The 23,075-nt window shown below is 39.6% G+C and overlaps 1 protein-coding gene across 1 annotated transcript in view; it reads right to left on the reverse strand.

The window, feature by feature from the left end:
- The window catches only part of SCUBE1 (signal peptide, CUB domain and EGF like domain containing 1), a 189,263-nt gene that overhangs the window by 120,474 nt on the left and 45,714 nt on the right, over positions 1-23,075 (reverse strand). The window contains exon 4 of the mRNA XM_053943722.1: positions 17,851-17,985. Coding sequence (XP_053799697.1) covers positions 17,851-17,985 — 135 coding nt within the window. The remainder of the gene's footprint in view (positions 1-17,850; positions 17,986-23,075) is intronic.

Here is a 23,075-nt window from a genome sequence, read left to right on the forward strand (position 1 = left end):
TTGGTACCATTTGTGGTTATTTTTTAAATGCCATTTGTTTTATTGTTATTTACAGGGAAATGATTTTTGTGCAACTGTGCAAGAGTTATTGTGGTAGCATGTGGGCATGAGTAAGGAGAAAGCAATCCAGTGACCATGAGATGACAAACAGCCCCTAAACCACAGTTATTTTCTGACTCCTGAATTATGCTCCATGATAAAAAGCCATGATAAACTTTCTTTATGGACCTAAACCATGGAATTCTACATAAGAAATCTGCAGAAATACAATCAGGAAAGTGATTCACTAGATGGGTTTGTGGATCAAGCTAAAAGTTAAGGCAACTTCTGGGGAAAAAAAAAAGGAGTTGATGAGCAAACCTTGGGGGGATGGTATTAGGTAAAATATTTTATTTCAAATAAGGCATTCTGTTACATCCTCCTGTCACTCAATAAGGGAGGCAGAATTTGTCTTATCAGAATGGCCCATCTTTTGGTATTTTTGTTTACTGTAGAGCCTGTTAAGTGCTCTGCTGCTTCCAATGATGCAGCCATGAAGGAGTGTCATCATAGATGTCCCCACAAACCTAGACACAGCAAAAATGATTAAATTCATGAGCAGTTTTGACTTGAAATATGCTTGATTTAATTTGCTGCCATTTGTGCTCCTGCCAAGAAACCTTGTGCATTTAGAGCCAATGCTCTAGAGATCCACAGGGTGAAAACTTTTTGGCTTCAAGATATGGTTTCGAGAGTTGCATGAGATCTAATGAGATCCAAATGACTAAGCAAAATTGCCTGGGCTGGCCTCTGCTCAGGCACTTTTCTTTGAGTTCCATCATCTGCACTTGCACCAGGGATTCTCTGAGGGGTAGTGGAAAACCCTTGGCTTTGCCTGGATCTGTAGGAGTGAGAAAGAGCTCACGGCTGGGTAAGAAGATCGAGGGTGAAGAACACTGCTTAGACAAGGTGGGTTCTACAGCTCTTAGAACAGCTGTTCAAAGCACCTGCCAAGGTCTGTCTGTTGCTACACTCTCCTCGTATTCTGACCAGGAAATTCAGGAAGAAGAGAAATTCTTATTTGAAATCAGTTTCACAAAATTCACAGAATGACTAGGTTGGAAGAGACCTTCAAGATCATCGAGCCCAACCCATGCCCCAATGCCTCAACTAAAGACTGCTTTGACAGAAATCTTTCTGAATCTGCTGTCTCTTGCAACTGGACATAGAACTCTAGGGTTATCTGGGAATTTCATTGATGCTCCCCATGACTTCAAGGATCTAGGGACCTGGCAATGGCCTGGATTTTTTCTTTTTTCTTACTGTGGTAAATTACGGTTGAGGCTTTTGTGGTTCTACTGTAAGTTTTGAGTTTGTTTTGCTAACAAGCATTTTGTGGCTCGTGGTATTTAGTTGCATCTGGAATACATGTTCTCTGAACCCTTTTGAACTGTGTATCCCCTGCAAATGACTTCAACTGATGGCCTTGGGGATTTTTGTAGCCATAAATTGCTATATTTAGGTTATTTGTTGCCCAGACACCAATTCAATGAGGGATTCATGCTGCAAAGTCCCTGGAATTAGGAAAGAATCGAAAAGTATTGCAAGAATAAAGCAATCATCATGTACATTTAAAATCTGTAAATGGCAACTACAACTGCAGAGAAACACAAATAACTAGTTAGTAAAAAAACACTATTTCTTCTTGCATGTTTATTTTTCCTCTCAGATTTTCTAATCAGTCAGTGTAGAAATTACATAAGACCGCTATTATGCTAAAAAAAAACCCTGCAGAGCCTTAATTTTAATAAAATTTTAGGTCTACGGGATTTTTGTTTTATTTCAAAGTATCTTCCTCTGAGACCTATTAAGACACTCATTGTTTCAAGGCAAGATATTAGATGTTTGTAAAGCGTATTAGATACTTACATGCTTTATATTAAAGAGACAATGATTGGCTTCACAAAGAACCATACAAATACCTTTTTAATTGAAATCTTTCCATCTCCCCTGCTTTCAAGTCCCCAAAGGTACCAAACTATGAATGTCAATGAGGGCTTTGCAAAACAGTATTTAATTAGTGCTTTTCTGTCAGCCTGTCTTCCATCACCCATCTAACCATTCTTGTTTCTACAGAGACAAGCAGCAACAATTTAATATTACAAAAGGAGGAACATTTTCTCACAGATAAGAGTCTAAAATCTATCAGTTCAACCGAGTTTTGGTATGGCTGTTTTCCAAACCCATACAAAACAGTGTCTGTTTTTATTATGGAGGTAGCAGACCATATCCACTATAAAAACGGGAAAAAATGAAATAATAGTAATAATTCTGCACTGAAGGAATGAAAGGCTTAAACACCAGCAGTCTGTTATATCATTGCTGCACTTCAGCTGTGCCTCTAAAAGTATTACCATGAAAAAGTGGGACTAATGCTGATCCACAGCAAATTATGCAGATGGACACATGATTCTGACTGGCTTGCAGACACTCTCCGGGCTCTTTTGGTCAAATATTAATTGGTCAGTTCTGTCCCCAGCTGAAGAAGCCTCTTGCATTCCTTGCCAAGTAAACCCTAACACAGCAGAGTTCACAGCATCTTCTATACCTTGTGCCTAAAAAGGAAAATGGCCACTAAGCTTGCCTGCAGTAATTCTTGATGTTATCCTCTTTCAGTGGGACTAGAGCCATGTGACACACCCAGGCTCCAAACCTCTAGTGCTTCAGAATGCTGGTGTTACACTACAAAAAACTGAAGTGCTTTACTTAAAGTAGGCACATCAGATGTCACCCCAATTTTCTACATTGCCTTGCTACTGAAGTGTCATCAAATTTTTGATGCTTATCTTAAAAGACTTCTACACCCAGCTTCTAATAATCTTCAAAGGAATTATAAAGTCCTTACTGTGAATGACCTAACTAAAATTAAAAAAAAAAAAAAAATCACTTCTTTATCAAGGTGTAATTCTGAGGTAAAGTTGGTTTATGGCAGAGACACATCATTCCTGGAGGTGAATGGAAGAAGTGGAAATTAATGATGACATCCTGTACACACATTCGGTGGAAAACATGAGAGTACAAACAAGCTACATGCAATAGAAATAACTTCTACTGATGATGCAGAGTGATACTTCAGGGTTTATATATGAAGATGATTAGGGTACAGTAGAATGTATGGAATGGAGTAGCATCAAGCAGACTGATGCTTGGACTGTACCCTGGAAACCTTCAGTTCTTGGAGTAAATGGAACCATTTAGGTGAATGCTTCCATATGAGGACTTTAACCCTAATTCAGCATGAATAACAATTTCTTGCTCTGACAAGGGGTCAGAGATGAAGGAAAAGGGATGCCACCAGCAAATAAGAATAAGGAATTTTGAAAGATGTAATAAAGGATATTTACTCATACTACACTATAGTTTTCACAATATTTCTCCTTCTTTCAATTACCATCTTAACATGAAATTAAATACATTCAGAAACGTGAAGATTAAAGCAATACGTATTTTTTAAATCCTGATTTCAAGCAGAATGGGGAAAAGATGTGATAGTATCCAGAAATAAGAATAAGACCCATGAGGAAAGCTGACAGCATCACATGAATTGCTCATTATGGTAGACCTTTCTGTTCTCAGTCTTGGCTACAAGTAGTGAGTATCAGGACACTAACTTTGGCAAAGAGGGAGCAGAGGAGGAAATGAAAGTAGCAGTAAAAGCCACAAGACACCACAGGAGGGTGCTACACACAGTCACTGTATTCTGGCAGGAACAGCTGAAGGCAGCATGACTGTGTTTTCCATAGAGTTGGAAAGCAGCAGTAAGTCCTTTTCCTTCATAACATCCCAGAATAAATCCACTCACTTATAATCAGAGACTCAAAACCAAAAGGCATCAGTTGTGTTAGCCTGAGACCCGTTGGCCATAATGGTACTGCCAACTGGGGCCAGTTGAGAACACAAGGAGCAAAAATTACCTTAGCAAATGACCCATCCAATGCAGAGAGTTTAATGATTGTATAAATACTGTACTGTGCTTAGCTGTGCCAGATAATAACTTCCCTCTACCACCTAATTCCTTACATGCCTAATATCAACACCTCTTCAGAAAGCTCCAGGATTCTCAGAATGAGGTTGGTGTGTGAAAGGATTTATACTTTTATGAATCAGCATATGACAATACACTTTCTATAAGCACAGATAGATTTTACTGTGCCCAGATATATTTTCTTTCACACTTCCCACTTTACTTTGCAGTAGCTAAACAAACCCCAGAGCACTGTACTACATACAACAGATTTACCACTGATTACTTTTTACTGAGGCTGTTTACAGCAATTTAAAAGAAAAAATTTTAACTACTCATCTCTCTTCCAAGAGATTTATGCTAACTTTCCAGGGTAGAGGTTACTCCCTTCTATATCCCAGTGAAGGTAGGAAAGCTCATCAAACTAATCTGATGCACCGTATGAGTTTCTAGAAATAGAAAAATTGCATATGCTTTCTTTAAAGTATCCTCTAGTGCAATGGAGGGTCCCTTGCCCAACTGCTCAAGTATGTAGACTGCCCAGAATCTGTCTCTTCATTGCCTCATCTCAGTGGAACTTCTGTTCAGGGCCCTTGGGGACAGAAGAAAAGGACATGCTAACCCACAGAGGCAGTGGAACTTCTGGTCTCTTCTTATGTAGGGAAAGGGAAGATAATGCAAGAGATCCTTCCAAGCAAGGATCTGGAATTTTTCCTTTCCCCTCGCCCTATTTCTTTAACATCACTCATCCCATTCTCTTCTGTCATTCTCTGATCCCAGTCTAGTTATATCTTCCTGAGGTGGTGTTCTTTTTGTTGAGTTTTCTTGATAATTTCCCTAATCACAGATGCATAACTTATCTCTAGTTGGATGGGAACAATCAGGATCACTCTTTCCAGCTCCCAAATTGATGTCATGTTGGCCAAATCTGTTCTGTCATAATATCCCTTGCTAGTTACCACTCCAGTTTTCTTCTCTTTATCTACAGAGCAGTTACCACCTGCACCTTCACTTTCTCTACAAACCCCTCTTTCCTATTTCTCTCTTATATAGAACTTCTCCCTCTTCAACGAGTCCACCTGCTGCTGGCTCTTTGACCCTGGTTGCACACCAGCATTTTCACTCTCTACAACAACAAACCTTGTTTTGTTTCTGGAGGTTTGTGCCTCCACCTGTTTCTATACCCTCTTACTTGATGAGTTCCAGTTATTTTTCAGGGAGGTGGTGAAGGGAAAACAAGCCCTAGCTCCTCATTCCATTCACTTGATTGTAGTGTTCATCACTACTGGGAGCATCAGTTTGTTTCCAGTAAAACCCAGCGTGTGCTGTGCGTACATCCCACACTGTCCATAAATTCAAGCATCTCTGTCCAGAAGTAATGGGGTAATGTCATTTTCTAGGATCACACCTCTAAAGCACCCTGGGATATTTCAGGATGAAAGGTGCTCTATAAAAAAAATAGGTAACCACCTCAGGAGCTGCACCATGAGAAAACAATGCATAGCCATATCTTAAAGTAACTTCTGTCCTACTAGTCCACACAGGAATTAAAAGTTAATTCATTCAAGCATGGATATAGCATTATAAGCAGGACAGAAAAAAGGCCTAGAATGCCAGGAAATAGTGTCAACACGCAAGGTAAGATGCAGTCAGCAGCCCTGCTTTCTGCAAGGTGGAATTCTGGTGCTTTTGGCTCTACTTGCTTTTGGGGTATGATCTTGCTCTGAGAAAGCCACCCAATATTAATCAGAAGTGGAAAGCAGGATACAACGGAGCTGTGGAATAAACGAGCTGGTGACTGAGAGCACATGCCATAAAAAGCAGTGCCAGTGGGAGAACAGAGGTCAGCTCACCCAGTCAATTTGCTGCTAAAGTATCAATATAGAAGCTCACAAATAATTTAACAAAGTGAGAACACATCTGTTGCCTAATAAGCTGTGTAGAAATGTGAGTTTTTCCAATTCAAATGCCACTGTAAGAATTTCATTCCAAATGAGATGTACAATTATGCTCCCATACTCCAAGCTGGAAGCACAGAATTACGCAAATGCTTTCAGAGAAGCTTCTGTCAGCCTGCAATGAATACCTGTGGTCGCTATCACTCTAATAATTTGACAGCTAAATTTTGTTTCTAACACTATCTGGAACATACCACAAGGAAAAACCATGCATACAATGCTACTTTCACAGAAGATAAAGTATGGCAATGATAGCCACCACATAGACTTTTCTGTAGGGAATGGAGTTTGGATAGGAAGAAAAGGGGAACACCATCTTTAAGAAAGCAATGCAGAAATACTAACTACAGAGAAGACATCCCATTTTTTGACATTCAATTTAATAAATAAATGGACTGCTTGTCACGCTATATCCCATACAAATACTGGAAATGCAAACTGTCTGGGAAGAAGAAATAGAATGCTTTATCCTGGTATGTGCACTAATTTGCTAACTGCTCTGTGGCTTCAATCCAGCAGAACACTTAAGCACATGAATAGTCCCAACAACAAAGGTCTGAAAGACTGCCCATACATTAAAGTAAATTGCAATATAGGCACAAGCCTCTCCCTTGCTTTCATTAAAACCTGCAAAACTCAGAGAAGAAAATCAATGCTGCCTCCCTTGGGTGTAGCAAGCAAGGAGTGGGGCCACAGCAGCCGCTTTCAAGGATAGCTTAGGCAAACGTATTTACAAAATACATGAGTATTTGTATGCACAAATTTTAAATATACATACATTGGTGGTATAACACTGTTTTCTAGCCAAAAAGAAAAAAAAAAAACCAAACCAGCTTGTTTTCTAGTTGAAATACAAAAGGGCTATTTAGCTATGAAAAAAACTTCAAACTTTTTACTGGGCTTGCTTATATGGTTAGACAGTTTGCCATTCTGTGCAAACAAAATATGTTGCTGTATTTTCCCTGAGTTTAGTTCAGAAGAGGAATCTGAATAAAATGTCAGCCTGAGCCATGCTCCATCGTAGCTTGCACAAAACAAATGTCAAGGTTCAAGCAGGTGTGATGATAACATTTGGTGGGGGCACAAGGGAGAGAGATGAGTGATTCACAGTCTGGAAGGCGATATTGCAGGGTCTAGGTCAGGGGAGAAGCGAGAGGTGCTCGGGAAGGATGGGTGTAGCATGGGGATGATAGATATTTTGCCATTTGAGGAAAGTTACCTGCAATCAGGATTTACTCAGATGGTGCCACTAAGGCACTCAAAAAACATTTTCTGGTACCTCAGGGAACAAAATCTTGAGCAACAATATTACCAAAAGAACAATTTTAAAGCATAGGTAAAATTTCTGCTTTTACTGTCACTAGTATTTACATTCCTCTTGCTTCTCTGTTCAAATGCTATGACCAGCACATAACAGAGACACACCGTGGGCATTTGTAGGCAAATACATCTTCCTCAAAGCAGCAAATTTGATCCCATTCCTGTCACAAACGGTTAGTTTTCTTCTGGGGCACTCAGCATCAGATTTCATGTGGAGGCACCTGAAATAGCAGTCCTATGTTATTAGCCATTTAAGACCAAATGCTATCAAGAACACAATGAGTGGAAGTCTAATCTGCAAGTTGTATTTCAGAGATGAATGAAATGTTTACAGGGCAATAGTGGTATGAAAGTGGAAGAACCTGCTTCTCTCAGAACTCTATATGCTCTGCTGGCACATTCGGGGTGAGAAACATCCACTGTGTACACAAACCACACTGCTGCTGTCATATCATTGCTCTTTTTCTGTGCATTGAAGCTTATTTAGCATTGCAGTATTGTTTCTTTACCCTAACACTAGCAGGCTCTCTTCTGTGCCAAAGTGAAGAGCATCACCTGTTTATAGCTCTGCTCTTATTGCCGTAAAAATCATTAGTAGCATTTGGGAGTAGTAGGCTGTGTAATTGCTCTGCAAGTATATTCTTCAGGACTGCCTTTAATCTACTTAGTACCTCTTGGTTTCTTGCTTTTTACTCTCTTTCTCAAAGCTCTGCATAGAATCTAGAGTCACTTCTCTCCAATAGTTTGGTGAAATGATTTGCTATTTTTTTCTGCAGGAAGTGAATTGTAGCATAGTTATTCCTGACTTTCTTTACCTGAGCAATGGTGCAACCCAAAGAAATAATGATGATTTGTTTCACCTTCTGATTCGATTGCTGTTGTTGGCAGATGATCACAGGCTCCTGACGTCAGTTCAAACCCTACTGAAACTGCTGGGACTCTGTGGGCTTCAGAACTGGTTTGATCAGGCTTGGATCTCATCTCCACTTCAGAGAGAACACTACAGCAGCGACTGGAGCAATCTCTGGCCTCTACAGATTTCATAGGCTAGAAATGCTGCATTATTTCATTCTAGTCGCCATGTACTAATTGGTGTTCCATTTCTTATAAAGAGCAAGGAGGTGAAAAGATAGAATGAGTGAAGATGAAGATGCATTGGCAGAGCTGCACATGGAAATAAGCATGAGATCTGCTAGCAGCATATCTGGTTTGTAGCAATCCCTGGCTTTAATGATCTAAGTAAAGAAAGATGAAGAAAATCCTTAGGAATCTACAAGCTGCTTGCCAGAGGTCAGCAGAAGACTAAACAGAGTACAGGTAATATTGCTGTGCTTGTGTGAACACACAAAAATAGAATTTTTCTTGATAAGCAGCTGTATTTGATTTCTATATTTTGATGAAAAGCATCAGCTTAACACTGAACATGGATTTTAATTTGGGTGGTATTTATTGGTGGTCAAGGTAAGCAGAAAAAAATGGCAGTGCTTTTCCTGACATCATGCCATATTGGAAAGCAAGGAAATCCTGGTTCTGCCTGTAAATAGGACTTGTGGAAGTCCAGAGAAAGAATAAATATGAAAAAGGAAAAATGAGATGTCCTTCAACACAGCCACACTTCTGATCACAAAGTTGTTTTTGAGACAGCTCAACTTTGTATAGCTCAGCACAGAAGTATCTCCATTAAATCAGTCATAAAAAACACTAAGAGAAAATGAGGCCTTTGCAGGTGTTTTGGAGGAAATGGAGAAACAAAACAAACCCAAAAATATTTAACCAAATGACATATAAATAAGATGGAGGTAAATTTATTTACATTTTGGGGTTAGGCACTTGATAGCTAATAGGAAGAAGTGAATTTGATTGACATTCAGAAGTGTTACTACATATACACTAGAGCTGGGTTAAATCCACAGTCTGGACAACAGGAAAATTCCTCTAGTCACCTAATATCCCTTTTGCATAAAACCAACAGAAACAGCATAAAAACCACAAAAGAGCTCTTCTGCTCCCACCAGGGAGGATCCTTTAGTTCCTTTTAAAGGCTCTAATTGCTGAGTATTACAAATAGTGTTCTTTGATTTTATTGTTTTTCTGGCATTTTACTTTGCTGTGAGACTGTTTTATGGAGCATTTTGGCAAGCTCCTGACAGGCAATCCTCCAGATTAATTTGGTGTTCACTGGGCCAGTAAGTGGTCAGCTTCTCTGAGAGACAGCACAGCAATGACAGCTCACTATCTCCTTCTGGGAATTCTAGGAAGATTGAACAGCACATGGTATTTTGAACTAATGCCAAATGCTCAAAAGTCCTGTTTAGATCTACACATGGAGCATTTTCAACATAAATCTCCAGGGAAATGTACTACTCAGGATTCAAGTATGAGACACAGATTAGCCTAGGAATCTACAAATCCTGCTTTAAAACAGCTCATTAGAGGTTTGTTTGTATTTTTTATGATATGTTTTTCAGACCCAAATTTGAGCAGAACAATTAAATAACCATTAAGTAAGCAGTTAGGCCAAATGATAGCTTTCCCTGGGAAGCTTAGAGGGAGCTCAGAAAGCATTTTGTCTGGAAAGGTGAGGAGCAGAATCCCAGGCCTGGAGAAGAGAAGGCAAACAGCTGCTGCCCAGGCAGGCCAGTCTCACCTCCAGAAGGACCCTTTGGGTTTGTTTTGCTCATTTTTTCCCTGCAAAGTTCCCCCAACACTGAAAAATTTCACCTGTAAAATTTTGGATTCAGAGACACTACCAGGAACACTCTCCTGCACCCAGCAAATCAGGCTTCATGTTTGAGCTGCTCCTTGCAGCAGCCTCTCTGCCCAAGGAGAGGCTTCGTGGACTCTCAGTGCCATACAACAGTCACCTGCAGAGACAGACAAGGCTGCCTAAACACCACTTCCACACAGTGCCAAGGACAATTTGTCCACACCTAAATGTTTCAGAGGTTTGAAGTTTGGGGATTTAATTTTTGAATTTTTTTTAGTATATTATTATTATTATTATTATTATTATTATTATTATTATTATTATTATTATTGAAAAATTAACTACTCCAGAGAACAAAATTTGGCTTAATGGGAAGATACACTTCTTTCAAACATAATGCTGACAACATTTTGTTGACTTGTTCATGTGGTTGTATTCCTCCTCACTTCTCAGAACCTATCAATTTCCAATGTCAATTTTGCTGCCTTCCCAGTACAAAGGCACAGTGCAGAGAGTCAGCAGGTGTCTTGAATTTCAGTGAGATGTCAAGCTGCCTGGCACCATCAGAAATTATTCAATTTATAACACTGGGTCAATACAGAAGAAAAAGAACAAAAATGTGGGAAGGAAAGGCAGGAGAGAACAGGATTTGTGATATCCACTGTTATCCACCGGGCTCCCTGTGCTACACTTTGACCTCCAAACATGCACACATAATTCATCAATCACTGATGTTAAAGTGAACCAGGAATGAAAGAAGGGCATTAAATAACAGACCAACAGAATGGGGTTTGGGGTATCTGCATTCTGTTCATAGTAGGAGCATACATAAAAACAGATACTTGGCTTAACAAAACACATTTGGTGAAATCAACACAGTTAAACTGCGTGTACTGATAGATGATCCCTTCACAGGTTTTCTGGAAAGTTCTTGTGATTTCTACAGCCTTCCTGTGTAACTCTAGGCAAGTTATTTAACTTTTCTGTCCCTCACATCTGTAAGTTACAGCACATGGTGTTATAGCTCCTCTTTCCAAGTGGAGGTATTTTCTGTAAACTCCTGCAACATCTTCTAGCCAGTTAGTGATTAGAAAAGCAAGTAACTAGGAGTTCACTTTTGAAGAAGCAGAAGGAGAAGAAATACACAGCATAAGAACATTCACATTCCTGCTTCCCCAACTTGGCATTTGTAGCCTTACAAAGAAATGTCAGTTTAAATAACCAATTCTCATTACACCAAATACTGAAATGCCAACACTGATCGTGTGGATTTCTGTTAAAAATTAATGTTTTAGCAAGAAGGCTCTTAGCTTTGGCCTTTCTAGCACTTTGCAGTTTGATATGGATTGAAGATAGCAGCTATTTTACAATCCTCTGCCCATACAAAGTGTAGGCAGAAAATCTGCCAGCTCTGGTAAATCACCAGTGTAACACAATGCTTGCAGCACCGAAGTGGATAACATGGGCTTACATGGCATGTGCAGCGATTTAGCGAGCTATAAACACAGAGAACTTTTAAACAAGGTACTCCATATCAGAGGGGGCCGAAAGCGCTGTCGCTTTTACTGCAAGGTGAATGCTTTATGATGGAACAAGAGAAGAAAGATTACTTGCAGCTTCTCGGCCCTGATAAATCAGGCACAGCCTTTGGAAAATGATTAGTCATAGTATGCATTGTGCACAAATCCTAGGTTAATCAATTTGCTGCACAAACTCAATGCTTTTATCAATAATGAACATAGTTCAGCTGGTCTCCTCCCCCTGTTACACTTAACACCTTTGTTTCTACATTTCTGGAATCCTGGGAGCAGCAAAGCAGGGAAATCATCCTGATGATTTCATGGTTCATCCTGCTCATGACTGCAGGTTGACTTTGCAATCTCAGCACACGATCCATTCCACTGAGAAAAAAAATAAGATTCCAAAGACACTCCTATCATGATTGTCCTGTGACTATACTGTGGCTTATACAAGAGAGAAGTTACCTAAATGAAAACTCTAAGGGAGTAGATATTGCAAAGAAATGTCACTGATGGGACAGGGAATTAAGGAGAGAAAAGAAGTATGGATTTTCACCTTACGTTGTTTCTCACTCTTCATTTTCTATCTGTTCTCCTCCTCTTCACTTCATTCCCACTTGGCTGGCTGTTTCTCTTCCTCCTTCTCTTATTTTCTGTTTGCCTGACATACGTTTGTCTCACTCCCTTCTTCTTTTTGTCCCCTCTTAAAAATATCTCACCGTGTTCCTACAAAGTTCCTGCTATGAAAGTATTCACAGTGACTTCTAAGGTATAAAATTTAACAAAGCATGCAAGTATTCTTAGGCCTGAAATATACATGACTATTAAATATATGCATCTCCCTTCTTATTTCCATTAACTCCTAAATTAATTCAGAATAGCTCAGAGCAAACTCAAACATAACTACACGGAACTGAATAATAGAACTGATGCATGCCACATAGAGGAGGCTAACAGTTTTTATAAACAGGTATTCGCCATTCATATCTTGAATTTCTCCTGGTTTATAACCAGAAACACATAGCAGTTTTCAGTCTCCAGAGCTGGATCACATCTGAGATTTGTCATGGATAGCAGAAAAGAGGAACAGTGCCTGCAACATGGTCTGTGATTGATTTCTCTACACACTGAAAAAACAAGCCACATAGTGACTACAGCAGGTATGAAAGATGCTGAGCATCTTTACACAGTATTCAGAGCAGGCCCTGCATTCAGAGAAAGACACATGACAAATACAACATATGGTATACTTGAAACAGAATCCATTTGTTGTCCTATGTGTGAATGCAAGCTTTTTTCCAGTACACTCTGGCTTAATGTTCTTCCCAGATCTTTCTCACCTGATGTTTCAGTCAACTGGATGCTAGAGGCCTTTAAAAAACATGTCAGTTCTTTTACTTAGTATAATCTTGCTATATCCAAAGTAGACAGTATGAACAGACCATTGGTTCACTTCCAATGCTATTGAATGATTGAGTGTGAAAGCCTCTTTTGCCTTTTTTTCTCTTTTAAATTTTTTTCTTAAGGTCATGCTTTCCAGTGTGTTTTCCCATTCGTGCGTGTAGTTCTCCCATCCTGTCAGCACTGCCAGTCACTCAGCTGCTGAGCTCCAGCCTGCTCACTGTACTTTCTGTCACACAGGTGTGGAGAGATTTCTGATCTGACTTGCAAATCCTGTGCTGCCTCTGGCAAGCTGGCTGCCTGTCATGCTGCTGCAGGCTGTTTCAAACAGCTGTTCTTTCCAAGAGCACCTCCAGCTTAACTTTCCCCCTTTAGTTTTCATCCTTTCCACACCAAAAGGCACTGGCAATGGAGCCATGCAGAAACAACAACTGTACCATTAAACTATTTCAGATTCTTGCTTGTTAAGAAAATATCTGCACACCCTAGTTTATCCCTTAGTCATATTCAACTGTGCATTTACTGTTCAAGCACTATATCCATGAGACTTCTAGATGACCTACCAGCTGACCAATGGACTCCTATGCTACTACTGCAAAATTAACAAGGGTTTAACACATTATCAAGTTTACCAAGTTTCTGTGTATCAGCAAAAGCATGATAAGCCATTCCACAGACCTGCTTAGCAAGTGCAAGACAACATGGCTTAGCACATTTCCTTTTCCTATGGGTTTAAACCTACACACTTTTAGTACAGAAAGAGACAAGCTGGTTTGAGAATATTGCTAAGTTGTGGTAGCTTGACTTTATGTCAAATTCCCTAACTCTGCTAAGGCTAATGGGATAAGGGGAGGTGGAAAAGCATTTCCTTGCTAAGCGCTGTTTTAACAGGCTTGAAAGTGACAGTGACAACTGTGTAAAAAGCTTTTTCACCACTTGATGAGACCACCATGATTTCAGCCTTCTATAACCTGGTACTTCTCCATCTCTTCTCATCTCCACATGTAATTGCCACTCATAATTCACCTGCCTTTTCAGCCTACTTGGTACTTGCTGTATAAAAACATTGGCAGCGAGTGATGAGCAGACAGAAGACACAGTTATTAATATAACTATGCTAGACATAGACATTCAGGGGATGGGATCTAAAGGGGCTGAAGTATTTCTAGCCACAGAGCTCCTGAAGTATGTTGCTTGTAGGCAAAAACCTCTTTAGGTTTAGGAGCTCCTCTTTGTGCTTTAGGAGACTTGGCCCTGGGGGTGGGACTCAGCTGGGAATTTGGGTAGGTGAGGCAGTTTGAAGCCAGGGCTCCTGCCCACAACACCTTATGTAAGTTGTAATGCAAATGGGATGTACCCAACCCTTCACTGTGTTTTACTCTGAGCTTCAGTGGACATACAGGCACTCTGTCTATTTTGTCTATCTACAGGCACAAGTCTATTTTAATACTTTTTAAGCCAACTTTAGATTTTTCACCAGCTTTCCTAAATTAGGACTTTAAGGATCTGCCCCAAGGCTTTGTTGAATTAGGGCTTTTGGTTTATCATCAAGTTCAGTCACAGCAGTAGTGTAGGATAGTGACCTCCACAGTTATTAAACACATGTTCCCTCTGGAGCTGGAGATGATACAGTAACAGCTATTTTATTCAGGTTTCTCTTTAAGTCTTGAGGAAACACACACAACCTTGTCTCTGGTATGATTCCCAGTGCTCATACCCACTCATGCAATTAAGATATACAAAGATAAACAACTGTTAAGTTCTCCATAACTTCTACAATCTATTCTCCCTACCATTTTCTCTCCCTGTTCTTGACATCATTATTGTGAGTAAACTAGCACTGAAATCTCACTCAGCAATGTGAAATTAGGTTTTATGCAAAAACAAATGAGGTAAATGGTACTGGGCATAGCATCCTCCCAAAAGATACTGGGACTAAACATAAGAAATCAGTAGGCCTGTAATGAAGACAGTGAAACAATGCAAGTGCTGGGACACCAGGGTTTGCCCTGACTTTAATGTCAGCTTGGCCTCCCACTAGTATAAAATTATTATTTCTCTGTGGATCATTAATCCTTTTTGTCTACAAGACATAATAACATTTCTGGATGGCAAGCCAATGTGTCATTTGAGAAACAAGAACCCCATCATGAACTCCAATATGGCTTTTTAACACAACTTGTGGGTAGGAGCATGGTGACACAAAACACCTGAAAAACACTGGGACAAGCACAGTGCATCTCTGGAAGCTGGGAAAATTCACAGAGCAGCCTATAATTTTAAGGAGGATATCTCTTATTGGAAGATGCCATTCCTTTGCCTGCTAAGTACAAAAAGGGATGTATTCCTTCCTCTGCCCAACTCTCAATACCCAAAGCCCTTTTTAAACTCTGAAACCACCCCATGAGAGCTCCAAGCATGTGATCCGCACCAGCTCTGCTGGTGAGCTGGGCCTGCAGACAGGGCATCCTTAGGCTTGGTGCTGCTCCCTCCCTTCTGAACTCTTCCCAATTCCAATCATGTCCTAAGCACCTTGCAAAGCTTCTCCCTTTTTTCCCAAGGCATTTGAAAACAGGAGAGGAAAGGTGGCAGCAAACTGCATGAGGATCCTTTTGGCCGATGGTTTGAGACTAGCTGAGTCCTTGGAGAGACTTTAGGAAATGTTGAGGACACCAACATTCTGTGACTGCACATGTATTTTACAGAGATAGAAATGCACCCACCCTGCAATGAATGGAACTTATTATGCACAAAGTCAACAAACTCACTAAAGGGTTTTGGCAAGTCAGTGCCTTTGTGTATGGATTGCAGTGCTGGCTGCGTGGGGTGCCTTTGTCCACACCAGCCCTGTTTACCAACAGAGGTACAGTCACAATATAGCCCTGGCACCATTCTGGATAAATATGGTGATGTGTATTTTTGTGTTTCAACAGTTTCTGTAGCAGCGGTTTCAAGTGAGAGCTATGAAAGCTAGTAAACACAGATATTAAAAAAGCCATTTGCTTTCTCACCATGCATGTTTACTGTTTGCAGTTCAGACACCTCTGACAACTGAAAGAGATAATTTCATCTCAGTTCCTTCCTCCAGCATACCCACCTGATGTATTTCTGTTAGGAGATCATGACACTTCAATGTAATGTTTGCTGTTATTGTAAATTGACACTTTATTTTTGAAAAGCTGCAAGTTCATAAAACACACTGCAATTCCCACTTGTCTATTTGGTAGTTTGCTTGTTTTTTTTCAGATCTAAAACAATTTTAAGATATTGCTTCAAATCAAACATCCATGTCTTATATGACATTTTCTTTGTAAACAAGTTAACCCAAATACATTTTCCATGCATATTTATTATATACGCACAGCAGTCAGTGTTCAATCCACTCCCCTAGTCTTTCTGATAAACCAGGAATCCTCATTGCCATAAAAACAAACCCTTTTCCCCCACAAAACTATTCCTTAGAATAAACTTTTGCCTTTAGAGTATCATTTTTATTTCATTAGTTTCCATCTCAGATAACTAGATTCTTTTTTTAATTACAGCTGGGAATTTTTATAATGTGCAAATTGCAATAATGATTGTAGCGCAGTACTCTGCAAGTGCTTTTCATTAAGTCTCCAGCTACTATTTCTAGCTCTGTTGGATATCTTTATGTCAGGGTTACTTTATGGTGGACAGAAATCTGGACAATTTAGGTTTAAAGAATGACTAAAAACCTATTAAATAACAACCTTGAACATGCACTGGTTCATGTAGCTTAGTTCCATATTCTTGTCATAATCAAAATACTTAAAACTTAATAATCACATTAAAAAGCGGACCTGTCCGTAGTTATATATATTCCACAGTTATATATATTCCATAGTTTCATGATTCTGAAAGTCAAAATCACTACTTGTAATTACAATTCCGCTTAAGTAGACTCACAGTGCCAGAAACACAGCTACATTTCTGAGATGCTGCATTGTAGCAAAACGACAATGTTTTGCTTTATTATCAGCAGAATGACTAAACTCTGTGTTCAAGTATGATTTTCTGCTTAGTATTAGTTACTTAAAATAGCTCAGAAGCATTTGTGTGGCCTGTTGAAATTTACAGCACTGTTTATCACCAGTCTCGTCTTGCCACTTTGTCATTCTGTATTGCTTATTGGTAAATGAGTTTGCTATCATATATTCCCACTGCTGCCAGGGTCATAGAAGCCTGAATGAACACTGAGAGTGTCCACTTAATTGCAAAGATTTATGGCTATGTTGTTTTCTTTTCTCCCTTTCCACTCAAACTTGTCTTCCATGTCTGACATCTATAGAAAAGGGAAAGCTGCTTATTCTAGTCCAAAACGCAGCAGACAAGGATCACAGTTCTGCAGGGATTCCTTGTTTCTATTGCTAGTGCATAGGCAACAGAGAAACTGGTTTTTAATCCACCCGAGGACAGGGTACTGAACCAAAGAAAAATCCTGCGTCAATACAGTGTCAGCCACAATCAGTCTGCAATGAAATAATGTGCTACAGGACTGGCAAAAACCCCCACAAGCTGTGTAACTTACAGAAGTAATAAGCTGCTCATTTGGATTTAAGATACCATGCTTTCTAAGGTGAAACACAGGTGCACCATAATCCAATAAACAGATTTTTAAGTTCTGGAAACTCAGAACAAGAAAGTTACTATTTGAAAATCTGTCTCTGTCTACACAAAGAGTCTGCTGTGTGAACCAAGTATAATTTGTGTGTCAAACCAAAGCCTGTCTCTTTGTCTTATTTATGGCTCTGCTACAAGTCTGACTAGCAGAGGAATCAATCAAATCCAACCAACCAGTAAAATGATTTTGGGAACTGTGGAGATTAAAAAACAAAAAACCCAACAAACCCCAAACTGTTTCAGCTTTTCTCATTGAACATAGTTATTCTAAAGAGCACATTTTGCACACTGAAAACTTACCAATGGAGCGATGAATGCAGGTGTGCTGGTTATCACTCAGAAAAAAGCCCTCTTTGCACTGACATTCGTAGCTGCCCATAGTATTTACACAAATCTGCTGGCACCCTCCATTGTTATCCAGACACTCATCAACATCTAGAAGACAGAAGGAAAAAGAAATTTAAGGTAATGCACAGATTCAGAATATAAATCTAGAAGAATGAGGAACACACAAAAAGGCATACTGTAAATTAAGCTAATGAAGATCACCCAAATCAGTTAATCCAAATGAATCCCTCTATTTTTCCTGTATCCTAGGCTTGAAGTTAACATGAAAAAAAAAAAAAAAGAAATAAAACCCCAAACAGTGGGGAGAGGAATCCCCCTATGTCTTCATGTATTCTGAGCTGCAAATTGATTTCCAATACACAATGAACACGAACAACCTAAAAAGGCTGTGACCCCATCTGCCAAATGTGCTGTTGCACTCTGTCATTCCCACTCCACTTGGAAAGACATACTTCAGGTCTACAGTAATTTCTATCAGGGATAGCAGGCAAACACAAAGGGCATTACAGGGTGAAAAGAGTCTTTATAGAGTTCTGGTCTTGAACAGAACAGCATGTTTCAATTACTGGAGTCATAACCCCCTACTTTGTCAGTTTGTTTAATGTTGTTTAGTGAAAAGAAGGCTTCTTAAATCTAAATGTTCCATGTCTGTATTGTCATTTTAACACGCAAATATATAAAATCACAAAGGCAGCATTAGCTACTGGCTGTTGTGAGGGCCTATTCCCTATCACTTCTCTTTGGCATAACTGTTTTTATTCTGTAGCGTTTAACAGAAACCTATGTATCAGCACTACCACATTCAACTCTGCAATTCTCCTGTTTTGCTCATGAAAGTGTCATATCCATTTTTTTCTTTTTTCTTGCCCCCTGAACATTCCATGCTTTCCTTTTTTATGAAGACTCTTCAGGCAGTTAAGTTACTTCACAGTGTGTGCCAACGTGTCGGCAATGGAGTTGGTGTGTGTTTTGCTTTCATTTTGTTTTGGAAGGGGCAAAAAAACCACAACAAAGCTAAATGATCCACAGCACTCCAAACCTCAGAAAAGCTGGCACAGCTCCTGCAGAAATTAATTCCACCAGGACTGGCCACAACACACTAAGGTAAACCCAAGCTGCTCTTGCTGGTGCTGTCGCAAGCAAGGCCAGATCCAGGCAGCTCTGAATGCAGGGATGGCCGTGAGCTCCAGCAGCTCACTCAGCTATTGCTGTTTGTGCTGCCTTCATGTGACAGCAGTTGTAGCTCTTTCTCACAGAGAAAAAAGCTCTGGTGTAATTTACAGCAGCACCCAGGGAAACCAGGCAGTCTCATTCTGTCTTGAACTACAATGTGTGTATACAATCCTCCTTTTTTTTATTTACCAGGATATGTTAAGTGCTATTGACTCAAATTTTCTGTATCAAAATCCCCCCTGCCCTCAGTTCTTACTCTTTTCCAGAAGTGAACATTTTCACAACCCCATCAGAGATTTTGGGAGCGTGTAGGGAAAGGGGAAGTGAAGACTTTCCTTGCCTACTGCTGCACAAGAAGGAAAATAAGTAAGACATCTTGGTTAGACCCTTCCTGTCAGTCAGCAGGCCTTGCTGCCCTATCATTGCCACCTCAAACTTGCTCCTTCACAACTGCAGCCTGGAATCTAGGTTCTTCTTTTTGGAAAATTAGCTGAGCACTTACTGAAGGAAAGTCTCAGTTGGTACATGCACAAACCCCCAATTATGCTACAAAGTATGTGGTCTTCCCAGAGCTCTGTTTATGGTATCGCAAAGTAACTCAAACAGTTGCCTTTCAACTCTGATGAATAATCTGAAATGAATGCAATGATTTGTGAACTATTTTTTTTTCTGCTCTTGATAGCAAGTGCTAATGATTTACCATTTCCATAAAGAGATCAATTTACCACCAAGCCCCAAATCCATATATTAGAATAAAATTATTACAATCAAAACTCTTTAAAAATATTTTCTATGAGGAATTTCTTCCAATTGTGTTCAATTACTTGCATCAAACTTATTTTAGTACACATTTATGAAGGACTTGAAGAAAGGAAACAGCTGGGATCTAGGACTACTCCATACTACATGCCTTGCAATGGATCTTGGCCTGATGGTGTATGACTTATTTACATGTCCTCAGGTCTCAGTCCTACTAGAGTTAGGCTTTTTGGAGCACTTTGTATTACTACAGTCTTAAAATGCAGTATTGCTTACTATTTATCACACCAAGCAATCTATTGGACATGGGTGCCTGGAAAATATCTACTGAATTCTTCACTTGGTAAACTTTCTTTCCAGTAAAGTCACTTTATGATCAACCTACCAGTTTATTAATAACCCAGTTGAGAGAACAGCATAAAATAGTCTTCTGAAGTTATGCAAGAGAACTCCATTGACTCCAAGAAGCTCAAGCTTTGGTAGATCTGGAAGAGTAATTCCTTAATGTCTCTGAATTTTTTCAAAGCTCACTAATGAAATACATGCCCAAGGGCCTATTTCTTTCTTTCATTGTGCAATTCTCATTCAGTGCAGCTCAAGTTGTCCACCTGAAAGTGGAAAGATTGGCAGTACAGCACCGATGAGACTGAACTTGGGACCAGATTTTCTAGAGATTAAGTTCCACATAAACACCAAAATAAGCAGTCAGGTTTTCAATAAAGCTTTTTTTACCTCCAGTTTTGCTGGCTCTCTACATGTAAAATGATTTTGGGACATGGCTGTTGACTGTTTTGAAAAAATAGGGTAGATTCTCAGGAGCTTTAATTGGTGCCAACTCCATGTGACAGTTTATACCTGCACTCCAGGGCCTAACTCTAGAGATTTGAAAAAAGTCACTTACAGCATAAAATCCCTTCACTCAAACAACTTCTCTAAGCCCCAACTAAACCCATATTAAAAACTTCTAAATTGATTTAGCACAGACACAAAGCTTACTTGGTTTATTACTCTATTCTTAATAAAACAGAATTTTTCTCTTTTACAACAACAGATAGGTCTTCTTTCATAAACTTTTACACAAAATCAGGTACCACTGATCATTCAGGACCAGATTGTCTCTGTGAGGACAGCAGCCTCAAGGTAGCAGGAGCAAGCCTCCAGTCCTTTAAACTGGTGTATGGAAAGTCAAATCCATTTCCTAGCCTCCTTCTATGACAAAAGTTTCAGCTTGGTCTCCCCACCTGACAGTGTGTTGATTCCTAAAGTACATTATCCAGTGCTTACATGAGAGCTGAGTGTCAAAACCCCACTGATGCAGGAAGATTCCAGCAAGTCTTTACAATCCAAACCCATGAAAGAATGCTAAAAGATTCTCACCTGAGCTGAGCTCAGATGGTTATTCCACATGGCTGCTCCAACCCTTATCCTCAAAAAGAGGATGAAGAACTACTAGAGAGTGAATACATGTCCTTAAACCATTCTCTGTAATGCTCATCACAAAGAACCGTCCTGTGATTCTGTTTGCCAAAGACAACTGCTGCTGGAAAGACCCAGAAACAGCTCAGTTTCCACAGCTCTTAGCTGCTCCTTACCAGCACAAATAAACAGCTCAGATGACAACCAGCACAAAAGCAAGAATTGCTGCTACAGAATTTAGACCAGTGACAAATCTATGTTTGCAGGGAGAGGAGTCCCTGGACTTTAGAGTGGCCAGTCCTCATCAAGGACAACCAGGACCAGGGCAAGAGCCAGCTCAGGGAAAGGCTGGGAAAGGAGAAGGATCTTTCAACAGAGAGAGAGAGATAATGGCTGCATAAATGCATACAAATATAGCTCTACCTGTATCTCTATATCAGAAGCATTATGCAAATGAATGCAGATTTCAATTTGCATAAGACCTCTAGCTTTTTGGCCCACTGCCTTCATATAATCAAACTCTTGTTCTGTACCTTAGTAAGATGAGATCCTCTGGAGAGTGGTAGTGTGGAACAGTATCAAAGGGTAGGAAATATTACAGTTGATAAAGATGAATGTTTTATATATTAAATAAACAAATGTTTTCAGTTTCTCATTTAATTTATCTGATGAATTTTTCAAATTAACTTCACTGCTGTTTCACCCTGATCTGGCACAGAGCTTCTCACAGTGTTTGGCCTAAAGAAGCTCTTCCAGCAAAGTGTCCTATTTGAATACCATGGAGGGAGAAAGGTCTGCTAAGGGTACCTGAAACCAAAACCACGAGCAGGAAGACACAAAAGTGGAAACACTACACAGAGTCAATGCCAGGAACAGTATGTCCACTGTTTGCTTCCTCCCCTGATCTTCTTTTCCTTCCTTCTGACATATTTCTTTTATGTCAGCATTTTCATGAACACTTAAGACCCTCCGAAATCTGAGTATTCAAAATCACCAAAGCATTTGGGAACCATAGTAAAATGTACTTGCTATCACATCAAGACTTCTAAAACCAGGATTTTGACTCATGATACAGGGAGCTGATCCTGCTATTTTTTTCCCCTCTAAACTACTCTTGGAAACTTTTGGAAGATATTTCTAAGATGTCTATTTTACCAGTGCAGAACATTGTGACAGAGAGATGAAGCACTGATAGCAATACTGCAGACTTTTCTCAAATGTTAGCATCAAAATACCACTTAAGATATTTTGCATTTGTGAGGGAAAAGATTAGCAACCGCAGGCTTGGAAAATGTAAGTGCCTGATTCTGGAATTTTAAAATCATCATATTCTGAATATTTCTAGTCAGAAAGCTGTCGGAAAGTCTAATTAAAATTTTAAAAATCTCATCTCTTGATTTATTTTGGATGGATACCAAAATCACATCTAGTCCAGCATCTCTGATACTGTCCTTGTAGCTGATACACAGGAGGAGACTGTAAAGATGGGACAGAACCATTGCAGACATGTTCTCCCAGGTTTCAGCCATCACACACCTATCAACTTTCCTAAATCACTTCCTAGACCATTGTTCTGCTGGATTTTTCCTGTGTGGATTTCTCTAATCTTCAATGAGCCCAACACAATGGGGCAATTACTTCTGCAATTCAATTATGAGATTTAATTTTATTATAGGTTGTATAAAAATGACACACTTTGTTTATTTCTAAAATGCTGCTTCATAGACTGGATGAATGTCCCCAGATTCCATTATTGTGAGAAAGAGTAAATATTCATTCACTACTTGCTTTTTCTGCATTTTTCTTCATCTTAGAAATCTCCATTAGCC

The sequence above is a fragment of the Vidua chalybeata genome, chromosome 5 (genome assembly GCF_026979565.1).
Source record: "Vidua chalybeata isolate OUT-0048 chromosome 5, bVidCha1 merged haplotype, whole genome shotgun sequence".
NCBI lineage: Eukaryota > Metazoa > Chordata > Aves > Passeriformes > Viduidae > Vidua > Vidua chalybeata.